This window comes from Drosophila arizonae, chromosome X (assembly GCF_054131065.1).
Source record: "Drosophila arizonae isolate 15081-1271.41 chromosome X, UAZ_ARI_1.0, whole genome shotgun sequence".
NCBI lineage: Eukaryota > Metazoa > Arthropoda > Insecta > Diptera > Drosophilidae > Drosophila > Drosophila arizonae.
The window spans coordinates 11,765,255-11,779,854 of record NC_142927.1 but is presented as its reverse complement, the minus strand read 5'-3'; the positions used below and the strand labels follow the sequence as shown (position 1 = coordinate 11,779,854).

Sequence of the window (14,600 nt, the reverse complement as noted above, 5' to 3'; positions counted from 1 at the left end):
CATTCGTTTCTTTATTGGCTTAGAAACCTATTGCTTAAATCTATCTAAGACACATGTGCTTATGGCTTATCTAAGAGAAGTTTCCGTAATGTTCTTATATTTCTATTGGCATCTGATTGGAGTAGCTGCATAAGGCTGACGATGTCGGAAACCCTAACACTATCGCTAGCTTAGCTCACTTATAGCAAAGGCATTTCCTCTGCTGTCTACGAAAAATCCTAACGCTAAGGCAAATATGGCTCAAGATCTAGAAATCTTTTTCTTATATATGACAGATTGTTGCATATGTTTGGAAATGTTTATGAAATTAAAGTTATGCACGAATTTATATTAGTTGTATTTTATATATATCAAGGCAGAAAGGGTTGTTTTAAGAGTGGACAATTCAGGCTCACAAAGTAAACCTCAAGAGAGTCTATTTCTCTACTCTTACTACAAAAATATATTTGATATATTTTTCAGCTTTTCATCACTTTCTGTAAGACTCAACTGCAGCAGGAGTTGCCTTTAGGCAGTTGCTACTGTACTCAAGGCATTTCGTATGATCAAGCTGAAAAGAGTTTATATAGAGACTACCCCTAATGCTGCTTCAAGTGTCGTGTGGGTGCGTTAGGCGTTGTCGTGTTGCTGTCCATGTACGATGTATACGATATGCGATATATACGATATGTATTAATTATGATCTACTACTCTGAACTACATTTGTATTCTGTGTGCGATTGTATTGGTCATGCAGCTAGTGGGCGTGGCCTAGTGCTGGGCATTGGGCACACAACAAATAAAAACATAATGAAAAGAAAAATAGCGAAATCAACAGAATAAACCCAATTCAAGGAAATGAAAATAATAAATGTAAATGAAAATGAAATCAAATGAAATGTAAGTACATTAAAAATAAAGAGCTTGTGCGACTGCCTCTAGCGGGAGTCGTGTCTACCGAGACTAAGACTAAGACTAAATCAAATCAAATCAAATCAAAGATGAACAAATTAAAAGGGGTACAAAATTAAATTAAATTAAACTTCATGCCTTGTGCCATGCACCAAATCATAGCCGGGCGGCGGCGACGGCGAACGGCGCCCCCCATTGGAGCGGCTCGAAAGGGATGTGGCCGCCGCCACCGCCGCTGCCGTTGAGTTAGTTCTATGCTGTGTGTTGTTGTGGTTGTTGTTGTGGTGGTGGTGGTGGTGTTGTTGTTGTTGTTGTTGGTGGTTATAAGTTGTTGCAGATGATGTATTGTTGTTGCTTGATTGTGATGATGGTGATGATGCCAACCCTTGTCGCAGTCCCGCCGTGCCATTCCTGTACGGTCCGACGCCATTGCCGCCAGCCAAGCTGCCGCCGCTGGGCAGCGTGCCCGTGTGTCCCCCAGCGCCAGCACCGCCGGCCACGCTGCCGCCCATCGGCACACCGTGCGCCTGCTGATGGTGCAGCAGTGTGCGATTTATGGTGCCGGTGCTCATCGGCGCCGTTGGCGAAATGCTGGCACTCGGCGCATTCGACGCCGAGAACAGCGGCGCCGTCTCCGACTTGTCGCCATCCATGGTGGGCCTGCAAGCAAGCGAATGCAGTGAGTTTCAGCTCGAATTGTCAAATCAACCATAGCTTACCTCTTGCTCAGGTAGATCCAGGCGTGCGAGTCCGCGTAGACGAGTATGGTTAGCAGAAAGGCGGTCAGCAGGCCGGCGACCATCATCAGGCTCAGGCCGAGCAAGCCGCCGCCGCACAGGCCGTGCAGTGCCTCCGCATAGTGTCGATCGATGGCCCGCCTGTCCAGTGTGGCGGACAGATTGGTCAGATTGCGTTTCGTCTCCTCCAGGTCGTTGTCCATCGCGTTTAGCGTGCGTTGAATGTCAATGCGCGGATACGTGTCCTGGCTCATGCTGTGGCAAGAATATAGATGTACATATATAATCTAATATTTGTATATACTCAAATCATTATTAGTATAGCTCGAGATGCTGTTGAGGACAAGTCTGCCTTAGGATAACTCAGCGAATCATCGAGTATTATTGTACTATGATTGCTATATATGGTAGAGGTATATATATGCATCCATTCGACTCTTCGTTAAACAGTAAAACTTAGCTTACTAGAGCTATATATGCATGTGCCAATGCTGTGACAAGAATATAAATGTAAATATATATATCTTATAAATATACATGCTAAAATCATTATTAGTATAGCTCTAGATGTTGAGGAGGAGAAACCTCTGCCTAAGGACAACATATCGAATCATCGAGTATTATTGTACTATGATTGCTATATATAGTAGAGTTATATATGCCAGTATATGCACCCATTCGACCTTTTGTTTTACTGTATAACTGAGCTTAGTAGAGCTATATATGCATCCCTTAATTTTTTTTTTTTTTTCAAACTAAACCTTAGATTAGCTAATTTCTCTATACACGACATCCACTGCCTTATATAGCTGCCTATTATATACAATCTATTATGTAAGCTTGACAATTCTAGGCACTAGCAAGCTTATCTAATCAACATGTGCAAACTAAAACACTAAGACTCTTGGTTCTGCTTAAGTATCTACGGTCTGTTTACGGCGGAGCAACGTTGGGCATTCCTTCAGTATATAGCACATAGTATACAATGTTGATTGGATTGCTTCCAAGTCCTAAATAGCCAGTCTGGGTACTCTAATGAATCTGATGCAGTTGTTCTATTTACCGTTGCATCATTTCAACGCTCTCGCGAGCACGTTCCACCAAATCGCGGGACTCGTTGAGGCGCAATATGAAGCGATTGCGCAATGTGCCACAGTTAAGGAAATAAACATACGGACTGCGCTGCAATTTCAAAATCGAAAAACAAACACACATTAGATAAGAAACTCAATGGGGGAATTCATGCGGATGCAGCTTACCATGCCCACCTGGCGGCACATGTACTCATGGGGGCGCATGCAAAAGTCGCCGGCTGCCACGCTGGAGGCCAGATAGATGCCGGCCAGCAGCCAGCAGATGATGATGCAGAAGAGGCCCGAGACGCTGAAGAAGATCAGCGTACAGCGCGAGCGACGTGCGACCCCGATGACCAGGACAGTGCACAGGAACAGCAGCAGGGTGAGGAAGGCCAATGTGGCTGGCCAGCGTATCGATTCATAAAGATCGCCCAGCTAAAGGGGGGATGAGAGAGACGGAGAGGGAGATCGATTAATGAGAGCTCTCGCTCAAGCAGCTGTCTGGCACATACATGGAGAATGCCCATCAGTGAGGTCTCGTTCTCGCTGCCTTTGGTCTTCATGAAGTACAGCACCATGTTGTCCAACGAGGTGACCGCGCGCGAGGTATTCTCCCGCACCAGACGCGACGTCTCAATGAGCAGCATAACGGCGGTCTGATTGTATTGGGGCTTCTCCACCATGTCCTGCACCTTGTGCGATGCCATTTTCGTTTCGAGATCACGCTTTATGGTTTCAGTCTGTCAATGGATGAGAGAGGAAAAGAGAATATTAGATATGACTAAAGAGGGAGAGGGGAATATTTCTGGTGTAGGTAACAATTGAATTTCATATGTATATCTGTCTGAATGGTAGTTCAAGAGCCAGCTAGCCAAATAAGCAGGGTTGGGCTTAATGTAGACAGAGGCGCATTTGGAGTACGATAAGAATATGGTGCGATGACTGAATAATGACTAACTACATGGTTGACTGACTGTCTGAGTGAGTAAGCCAATGACCAATTGAGCAACTTGCTGATTGACTGTTTGACTGGAAACTGATTGACTGAGTAATTGACTTGCTAATGTTAGACGGACCGATTGACTGAGTGAGTCACTGAATACAGACTGAGTGATTGACGGACTTTTTGAATGTTGTCTGACTAAGTACTCGATAACAATCCCTATTGATTGACTGAATGACACACCGATTAATTGACTGACTGAGAGCAGACAGACTGATTGAATGACGGACTCATTGACTGATTGATTGAATACTGATTCGTTGATTGATTGAGTTATTCAATAATTATTGACTGACACACCGATTAATTGACTGACTGAGAACAGACTGATTGAATGACGGACTCATTGACTGATTGATTGAATACTGATTCGTTGATTGATTGAGTAATTCAATAATTATTGACTGACACACCGATTAATTGACTGACTGAGAACAGACTGATTGAATGACGGACTCATTGACTGATTGATTGAATACTGATTCGTTGATTGATTGAGTAATTCAATAATTATTGACTGACACACCGATTAATTGACTGACTGATTGAATGACGGACTCATTGACTGATTGATTGAATAGTGATTTGCTGATTGACTGAGTTATTCAATAATTATTGACTGACACACCGATTAATTGACTGACGGAGAACAGACTGATTGAATGACGGACTCATTGACTGATTGATTGAATACTGATTGGCTGATTGACTGAGATATTCAATAATTATTAAATGTATTCACTCAGTCAATCAGTCAATGACTGATGGCAAGCCCAACTGGTTGATTGACTCACTGATTGATTGATTGACAGAGTTAATGAACTTTGACTGATTGATTGACTGACTTAATGAATTTTTACTGATTGACAGACTGGCTGACTGACTAAGTATTCATTCTGATGTAACTAATTGATTGATTGACTTATGAAATGATTGATGTTTCATTGACTGTCTGATTGACTGACTGACTCATTGAATACCCTGGCTGTCACACAGACTTATTGACTGAGTGTTGACAGACCGAGTGATTGAATACTGATTGCCGACTGCTTGACTCGCTAGCTCACCAAATATGAATTGATTGATTAATGAATGAACATTAAATGATTCGCCAACTGCCTACTGGAATAATGATTGTCAATCTGCTGGATTCTGAGCACAAGTGCTTTGCATTACTGCTAAGCATTTTCGATTCATTATTCATTATTTCATTATCCCTTATCCGCTATCTACTTTAATTTCACGTATGTATCCCATGCCTTCAATCCAGTGCTTGATAGCAGCACACAAATTCAGTTTGCCTCACTATCCACTCACTATGCACTGCCCTTAGAATTCCCTTGTTGGTCATATAAATTAAGGGAAGTTGGGAAATGTGTAAAAAGGCTGTTACATTTTATCTTGAGCCCCGTTTGTCGCGTGCATTGCACTCGAAGCGAACTGACCCGATTGAAGCTGAAAGAAGAAGAGGAAGAAGAAGCTAAATCAACTCGAACCCTCAACAAGTTGAAGTAATGTGCCTAGATTAAAGCTGTTTACGCCAGCTGAATCTTGTCGCCGGTGATTATAAAAGCGATATCCAGCGACAACTACCACCGAAAAGCCATGGTTGAGCTGGGTTCTCGGTTTCGGGTTAGGGTTTGTGTTTGGGCTCGGGCTCGGGCTCGGGCTCGGGTTGTGCGGTGTTTGTTGTCCATTACTTAAGTTGTGACTCACAGCCGCAGCAGGTGAGAGCAGTTCAAAAGTTAATGACCAAAAATGGGCAAAGCGAAAGCTCCCGCAAGGGACTCGCACATAGGCAGACAGACAGACATTCAGATGGACGGACGGACGGCTGGAGGGATGGTGGGACTGACAGACGTAGAGGCAGACATGCAGCTGGCAAACAGGAACAAAGGACGAAAACGTTGCACATAAATATCGTAGTTTTTTTTTTTTTTTTGCTCGTAATGCTTTTGCTTCCGCACTTGTGCAAGGATTTAAGTACACACAGCTAAAGCAAAAGAAAGGCCCAAGGTGGGCCAGGGAAAGGGAAAGGGAAAGGTGGAGCAGGCACAGCAGGGCTGCGCGACAGACATGGCAAAGCGTGACAGGGCGTAGGGTCGAGGACTTGCCTAAAAGCAGCGCCATGACAGACGCACGCACAGGACTACCCAGAAGCCGAAGCCAAAGCCAGAGCACCGCCACCCCCCACCTGTCTGGCAGAGCCACTCACATGAGTGTGTGCGGGCGCATGTGTGTGTGAGTGTGTGTTTAGTCCTGGGCCTAGATAATTAATAGCGTTTTACTCAAGGGCCAAGCAATGCCAGCCATCTGTTTGGGCCACAGCATCATCTTGTCCGCACCTAACATCCGGCTACGCCCTCGCCCTCGCCCTCGCCCTCTCCCTCAGCCGCACCCGCACCCGCACCGCCCCCTCTCAGCCGTGCGCCTCTGCATTCACTTTTAGCTCGACTCGCTCTCTTAACCTTTCGCCTTATCGGCTTCTTTTATGTGTACGTATGTATATATTGCTATACATAGAGATGTATATATGTATGTATTTATATACATATATATCAGCGTCTGTGCACTGACAAAGTTTATGAATAGAGCGAAAGCCAGCGCTGTGGCACAACGTGTCCTCCATAGCCGTCCCTTATCCTGGCTCTGGCTAAAGATGCGACAGATGCGAGATATGCGGGGCGGGGCAGGGCAGCGCCTTCATAGTGAATCAGTGACAATTTCTGCAGCAATAAGCAAGTATTTGTCATATCCTTTGCCATAATCAAAGCTAAGAAAATGCATTTATCGATAAACACATTCGCTGGCAACATCATTTCATGGGAAATGCAATTGAAATAGGAATTTGATTTAATATTGCAGATTGTGCGATGTCTGGCAACGCTTAAAGCGAAGGCAAAATACACAAAATGCTGCCTACTTTTTAGAGTCGGTGCAGAAGACACGCTAAAGACTATTTGAAATTAGATTGGAAACTGAAGATAAAAGTCTGAAGCATTGAAGTAATCTCTCAATTATGCTAATGAATAAGTTCTACTATTGGTAGAACTGGTAACTGGTAAAAAAAAAAAAGTTCTATAAAGCAGAAAAACTATCGATCTATAGTTGGAATACAGAGTTTGTTGGGTTTCGGTATGCTGAATCGTGCCACAGATTGCTTTCATAATGATATAGACAAGTCTTACGACATTATATTATATAGTTCTATTATACTATATAGTTCGGTTCAAGCATGAATATGGACTTTACGACCCTTCTCTGCGTCAAAGCAATATCTATATTGCTATATGCCTTATGATCCAATTTCTAACATGCTCTATGCTCCAATTGCACACAATGGGAAACCATGGCCATCGGTTATTATATAATAATTTTAAATAGATGGCCTCGATCTTTCGAGCGACGATTATTTAATCGGTTCAGCGTTGCCCGATGTAGCTCACTCATCTGAGTTCAGCATAGATCGCCGTGGCTCACATGGGAGTGCAGCAATGTGTTGTAACTCCCATCCTATCAGACATCAAATTTTAATTGAACATCGCTATTCTCATTCCTGACGTATCCAACTATATTCCCTATTTGAATCAAGTTTTTCTTAACTAATCCAAGCTCTTAGAGCAGTATTCTTTGGGCTGTCTTAAGTTTGGGAATCTAATTCTTTCTAACGTTTGATCATTGCGAACTACCACCGATTAAATATGCCACAATAATTCAACATCTTTTTCGGAAACCCAAACCAAAAGACTTTCGTTAGCAAATTAGAAAACCCCCATGGATTTCTTCAGTTTGCATCAAGGCACACGTGAATCGAATGCTTGTTAGGCTAATTGTGAAATGAACATTGAATACATTCGCATTCACACGATTGGCGAGGTGCTGGAGTGTGGAGCCAGACGAAAGACGTCGACAGCAAAGAATGTCGAAAGATATCGTATGTCGTGCAAATGGAAGGTAATCGGAATATGCAAATGCTCGAATTTGAATTGTGCGAATTATGACATTTGGCTGGCATTTCATGGGGCCCCACTATGAGCCACGTTTCCGGGCCTGACGTAATGCCAAATTCAATGGAAAAGAACAGGAAAAAGATCCAGCTGGCCGGAATGTCAAGCACTCGAATTTCCACGCAACGTAATCGATCCCCATAAAGTTCTCTTTGCCTGCGGCCCAAATGTCCATTGCGACAACGCTACGATTGTGAATAGGAATACCAAACGTCAAGGATTGAGTTAGCCGGACTTCAGTTCGCATATGTCACTGGCCTATCCCTATGACAGACACTGGCTCTGGCCACTGGGGTAAGAGAAGAGCACTCAATGAGAATACGCTCAAGTTGAGAGAGCTCAGTCATTGATAATTGTGTAGGCGGCCTATTAAATTAGCTCTAAAGACGCATATGAGCATACTACATATATATTAATGTTTTATCTATATATATAAAAGAAAGTTGTGTAAAAGTGAAGACTGCTTATAACTTGATTTGGGCTGAACCAATTTTCATGGTTTTTGATTTGTTGGATTTGTCTCCGCAACGAGTTTAGTATAGGGTCTTAAAAATACTGAAAAAATTTGCCGAATACTTGAAAAACGCGGTTTTTTCCCCAAATGTTCAAATTTTTTTTATACCCAGTAGGCTTGGTAACAGTGACAGTTTTGACAATAGTGTAGAAGTAAATAAACAAATGTAGTCAGTCAGTCTACGGTCTCCTGACCTCGAGCAGACCTGACTATTCAAAAAAAAAAAAAAAAAAAAAAAAAAAAAAAAAAAAAAAAATTTTTCAAATCAAAAGGAAAAATATTTCAAATCAAAAATCTGCAAAAAATCAAAACATTAAAACCTGACTGTTCAAAAAATAAATAAAAAATTAAAAATTCGAAATTAAAAAAAAAAAGGTAATTATTAAAAAGTGTATTTTTGGCTTTTTATATTTTCGGACTTTTAAACTTTATAAATATTTCAAATCAAAAATCTGCAAAAATTAAAAAAAAAAATCAAAAGATTAAAACCTAACAATCAAAAATAAATAAAAAATTCAAAATTCAAAATTCGAAATTAAAAAAAAAAAAGTTAATTATTAAAAATTGTATTTTTGGACTTTTACAAAAGCTAAACATCTCGAAAGTTCAGGTATTTGTTTGTCTCAAACATAAATTTGTGTAAATTATTTATATTTATATTTCTCGATTGTTTTATATGGTTTTGTGCGAGGGCAGTATTACTATTAATAAAAATGCCGCGTCCTAGAAGATCTAATCTTTCCCGGCGGACCCATAATGCAATTAGGCAACGGAATAGCGCGAGTCAATTATCTGACGAAGAGCGAGAAATCGCCCGAGAAAGGCTCCGCGTTAGTACCCAGGGAAGAAGGGCCTTAATTCGTGCTTCTCAAAGAGAGGCAGCCCGTGAAATGGCAATAAGAAATGGTTCAAGGATTGATTTGAATCGAGCAGCGTTTCGATATGATTGCACCATTGATTACAGCTTGAATCGTTTAGTTTGCATTGGTCCAATGGACGTTGTTTGCTAGCATTGTGGCGCATTGAAGTTTGCTGGTGAAACGCCCGGTTTGTGCTGCCTTAGTGGTAAAGTGACATTGCCATTAGCGGTCACCATAGCCATTGCGTTCCCTGCTTTATGGCGAAACACTAGAATCACGACATTTTCTAGCGAACACTCAAAAATACAATGCCTGTTTCCAAATGACATAATTTGGGGCGGAAAATATTGGAGACGGATATTTAAGGTAATTTACGTTAAAAATTTTATTTTCTATGACTGCCAAAAAAAAATTTTGAATAATGTAGTTTGTTAGATTTCTGTAAATAGTGTTTGTAAATATAACTATAATAACTATGGCTTTGAATTTAAAGATTCAAGGCCAGATTTGCCATCGCATTGGATCATTGCAACCTATTGAAGATGCACAGCAAAAATTCTTGCAAATATACTTCATGGGCAATATGGAAGAACAACTTGACCGGCGTCAAGAAATGAACACAGCTATGAAAAGAGCAATTCTCCATGATTTGCATGCTTAGAAATTTAAACCAACCAAAACTGTGCAATGGAACGCGTTTGGTGATAAGAAAACTGATGAGCAATGTGATTCACGCGTTGATACTCAAAGGAAAATTTAAAGATGAGGAAGTTCTTATTCCTAGGATTCCGATGAGCTCAACAGATATGCCCTTTGAATTTAAACGAATTCAATTCCCGCTTCGTCTTGCCTTCGCCATGACGATCAACAAGTCACAGGGCCAATCTTTGACTATTTGTGGCCTCAATCTAGAAAATGCGTGTTTTTCTCATGGTCAATTGTACGTGGCATGCTCACGTGTTGGCAAACGATCCGCATTATTTGTTCTTGCACCCGACCAAAAAACGAAGAATGTCGTTTACAACAAGGTGCTTGAATGAAAATCCGATTAATAAATTTATCAGTGTATCCCAGCCTGAACAACATAGCTTTCAACAATTTTTTACCTAGAAATAATATAGAGGGCAATGCAACGTTTGCCGGGCCAGCTAGTATTTATATATATGCTTCCTATTCAGACTATGACGCACTTTGAATTCACGACATAATCGATAAGCTAAGCGGACTAAAGAGATAATTTTGGAAACAGACTAACTTGGTTACTAAATTAAAGTTGTTAGCAATATTTTGTTGCATACATGTTTTAAGAGAACTGCTTAAATATTGATAGTTCTTTGAATTATAAAACTTAACAAAACGAAAATTGAATATGCAAAATGTAGTACGTTAAGCTTAAAGTAAGCTGAAACTTAAATGAATGTTGACTTCTCTCTAAAATATGCAACAAAGCGAAAAAAGTAGTTTTCAACAATTTGCAAAGTTGTTAGTTATATGCATATATATGTATATATTTCTATATATATATATATATATATAAATATATGTATATGTGTGCGATTTCCCATTGTGCTGTTCGTAAAACTTTTAGTTTGTAGTGAAACTTTTTTGGGCATTACTTACCTCTTGTTTAAGATTGAGCACAAGACTCTCCACCTTCCTGCCGGAGCTGAAGGCCTGCAGCAGACCATTGTGGAAATCATCGTTGCCATATAAGCCTGCAATGGAACAGTTAAGCAAATATGTTGAGCGAGACTCGAAATACATTTATGTACGAGTATATACAAATAGTCGAGGGATAGAATTTCTACTTAGCAAACAAAATTGAAAATTGCTGAAGCCCCTTTTCAATTAATGAGTACAAAGTTTTAGGTGTAAGCTTGATGCAGTTGAGCTAAAGCAAACCCACTACTGGATTCTATTCTAGATATCCTTAAGTGCGATTTTCGAGACGTTCTCTTAAAAGTTCAGGAGCTTATGTAGCTGTTTACTTAGGAAAGAACTTGACCTGAGATAAGGCTACCTGCAGAGGCTTAGTGTGCAAGGTGAGTGAAAAAGAAGATAGCATTGCCTCCAATCTCTCTCTTGCTCTCTTTCTATTTAGATATTATATATGTATAAGTCAGAGTTTATCTCACTCTCATTCTGTGTCTTCTCCTCTCTCCGCTTTTGTACTTATCTCAGCACTTCTCACAACATTTCTGTGTATATACTTTCTCTCTTCTACATAAGTACCTAAGTCTAACTCATTCTATCATTATATCTTTCTCTGTCTTCTGCTCTCCAGGTCTCCGTCTCTCAGCTCTTCTTTGCTTTTATCCTGTTCCTATCTCATTCTCCCTCTTTATGCTCTCCATCTAACTATTGACAATACTTATCTCTCTTTCTCTCTCTCTCTCCCTCTTTCCTTCTCTCTCTACATATGAGCTCTGATTATGCAAACTCTTTGTCTATTCGCCGCTTTAGCCTCTGCTCGACCGCATTCGTTGAGCCACAAGAGCAAAGCTCGCACTGGACGCATTTTTGAGTCAATTAAGAGCGCTAATTAAATTATTATTATGATTATTTTGTTGTTGTTTCTTTGGTTCGTTCGTTTTTTTCTTTTTATTATCATTGCACGCGTAGGCTGGATTATAATGTGGGGCCGCTGGGGCCTCCACTGACTGGAATTGACTCGGGGCATTACCTTTGGCACTTTGACACAGTTTACTTCGAAATGGGCAAATTAAGTTCGCCGACTTTTGGTTTTCGGTTTGGATTGTGAGTTTTTATATTCAGGCACGACACTTGACGCGACTCGGGCGGCGATCGCTCGCCCATAAATCCAGATACGTGCCAAAGCCACAGCCGCGCACGTAATGGAGCAATGCAACGGGCGACGACGTCGTCATCGCCGTCGACTCTCGACTCTTGGCTCTTGGCTCTTGTTTTGGCTAATTGCCAAGTTAAACACGCGACGGGTACGTGCATTTGGTCCTCGGGGCGTGGCCGCCCTGTGAGGGCGGGCATGCGGGCAGGCAGGCAGTCAGGCGGGATTTTGGCATGGATATATGTACATATAACGACAATGGGTTCAATGCACCCGAACCGGCACTTACCTAGTCCAATGGCCGCACAGGTCATCAGCGTTATGATGACCAGCGAACAGCTCTGGCAGCGCTGAGCGCTCGGCTTGCGCTGCTTGCGATCGCAGCAACGCGTCAGTAGATACAGCAGCAAGCCGAGCAACGAGAGTATCAGCATGCCGGCAGGTATGGAAGCCAGAATACCCAGACTCTATAAAGAAAGAGAGAAAGAGAAAGGATAATTTTAGTAATTTATTTTTAAATAGAGCGAACTATCGATAACTATCATAATCATAATTAATTCTCAGAAAAAGGTCATGTTATATATGAAAATATTTGAATAAATATGACAAAAAAATTCTTAGGTATAAGAGCTAACAATCGATAGGTACCGTAGAGCAGTAATCGAACTGGTCAATAGGGGAAGTCTTACATAACATTTAGATAAAGTTCACACCCAAAAAAATATCGATAAATCATTTTTAGTTAAGCTATACTTAAGAGCTCAATTTTCCATTAGATAAATGATATGTTATCGATAATTTTCGTTGTTCGAGTTGAGTCTAATATAGTTTATCTATAATATGTACTTTTATAATATATCTGATAATATTCATACATAATTTATATCGATAATTATGAGTGCTATCGATAGCTGTAAATCGAATATTTATAATGCAGAAAGAATTTTTTATAATCCTCTCAAATTTATTAAGCCAGCGATAACTTATGAAGCTACTAGACTGCAAGTGACGTTGGAAAGATTTATCGATAACTATTATATGAATAACTGTGAGCTTATTTATCATAAGGAAACACAACTAACGGACGCCAAAGACACACATATGTGTCCTAGCCACACAGGTCACGTGTCCGTGAAAGAAAATTGAGTTTCGCTCACTCTAAAATGTAATCGATAACTGACAAAACGATTAATAATTATCAGCCGAAAGGCGACATTGTGGTCATATTTCGTTGAGCACTGTGGATATGCGGTAAACGTGAAGTCACGTAGCTCTCCTTCGAAACAATATTGACTGCTGGACCAAGCCAAGCCAAGCGTCCATTAAGACCCCAAAAACCAAGTCGAACGATGCGAAGCATAAACGAGATAAACGGACCGACGGCAGGACAACAGGACATCGCGACGGCCGGCTGGATGCCGAACGACATAGAGCTGCGGAGAAGGACACGAATTTGTTTCTGGATATTGAGTGAACTTTTAATTAAATAACTTGCAGCTCGTTTTCTGCTGTTTGCGCTGGATGTTGTTGTTGTTCTTGTTGTTGCCACTGTTAGTTGACTGCCCAGCCGAAAAGAAGAACGAAAAAGAAAAGAAAAAACAACAACAGCTGAAAGAAGAGAGAGAAGCGCACAAGAGAAAATAAACAGAATAAAATAAAAAATAGGGACGAAACCGAAAAACGAAACGAAAATTGTGTAAAAATTCGTCTGGAAAGTTAATTTTTTGTCGCTGAAGACCATTTTTGGGTGCAAAATTTAATTGAATTGGCAACACTACGCCACGAGAACGTCGACGACAACGACAACGACAACGACACCAACAACAGCGAAACCAACAACAACAACACCAACACCAGCGACAACAACAAGGAGCCCTCAAAAGTTTGGGACCAGAGTTGCCAGGGCAACTTTTAAGCTGAGCCCCGGCTGTGACTCGGGCTCCGGTTCGGGGTCGGGCTTGGGCTCGGGCGAAGGTAGCAAAGGCAACTAAACTACGGTTGGCTTAGCGGAAATTTCATTGGCACTCATTAAAAAATATTATGTGGCTGCAGCAGAAGCAGAAGCAGTCACAGAAGCAGTAGCAGCAGCTCTTTAAATATGCAGCTAGTCCAACTAATGGCATACCCTGTAATTGCGCCAAAAAGCATTTTGATTCAATTAGCAAGTAATTTCGTTAGCGCACGCAGAGTGGGAATGTCCCTAATCTAAACTAAAGACATAGCTAATAGGGCAATCGATGAGCTTGACTAGGGCTATACGTTGTAAATGGCTCATGGAAGGTATTTTGAATAAGGAAATAGCGTATATTAGCTGCACAGTTGATATACCCTGTATATACCGATTCTATGTACATTTTGTTTCGAGATATACCCTGTACATTTATTAATGTCAGACAGGTTTCTAAACAATAAAAGTCATTAAAGAAGTCATATATAGCTTCACCTATTATATATGCAATCTGATAGCATTAGATATACCCTGTAATTACATAAAAGTCATTCTCAATTCAGAGCTGAACTCCGTTAGCCACACAGGGTAATACTCCAAGATTACTACTCTTGGGCCCCGCCCCCTTCCTTCATATGCCACAAAATGAGCACAGCGCCGGGGGGCGCTCAAGCGTGGGTGTGTGGACGACTCTTTGTTCGTTTCCTTGAGCGCTGGGGTAGGCGAGGGCGGGCAGCTGCTCGAATTGGTCGAGTCGA

The 14,600-nt window shown here is 41.1% G+C and overlaps 1 protein-coding gene and 1 long non-coding RNA gene across 3 annotated transcripts in view; one reads left to right on the top strand and one right to left on the bottom strand.

Annotated features, from left to right (window-relative positions):
• The window catches only part of LOC108619210 (uncharacterized), a 39,666-nt gene that overhangs the window by 7,315 nt on the left and 17,751 nt on the right, over positions 1-14,600 (bottom strand). Inside the window, 7 exon segments of the mRNA XM_089474723.1 lie at positions 1,030-1,551; positions 1,611-1,883; positions 2,692-2,810; positions 2,888-3,139; positions 3,217-3,444; positions 10,709-10,803; positions 12,184-12,361. Of these exon segments, the coding sequence (XP_089330849.1) occupies positions 1,030-1,551; positions 1,611-1,883; positions 2,692-2,810; positions 2,888-3,139; positions 3,217-3,444; positions 10,709-10,803; positions 12,184-12,361 (1,667 nt within the window).
• LOC149267890 (uncharacterized) lies at positions 7,921-9,718 on the top strand. 2 transcript variants are annotated; one of them, XR_016271144.1, is made up of 2 exons: positions 7,921-8,603; positions 8,925-9,718. It is a non-coding gene; the product is annotated as an uncharacterized LOC149267890 (long non-coding RNA). The 2 variants fall into 2 exon arrangements; XR_016271143.1 differs by having other exon boundaries at positions 7,921-8,838.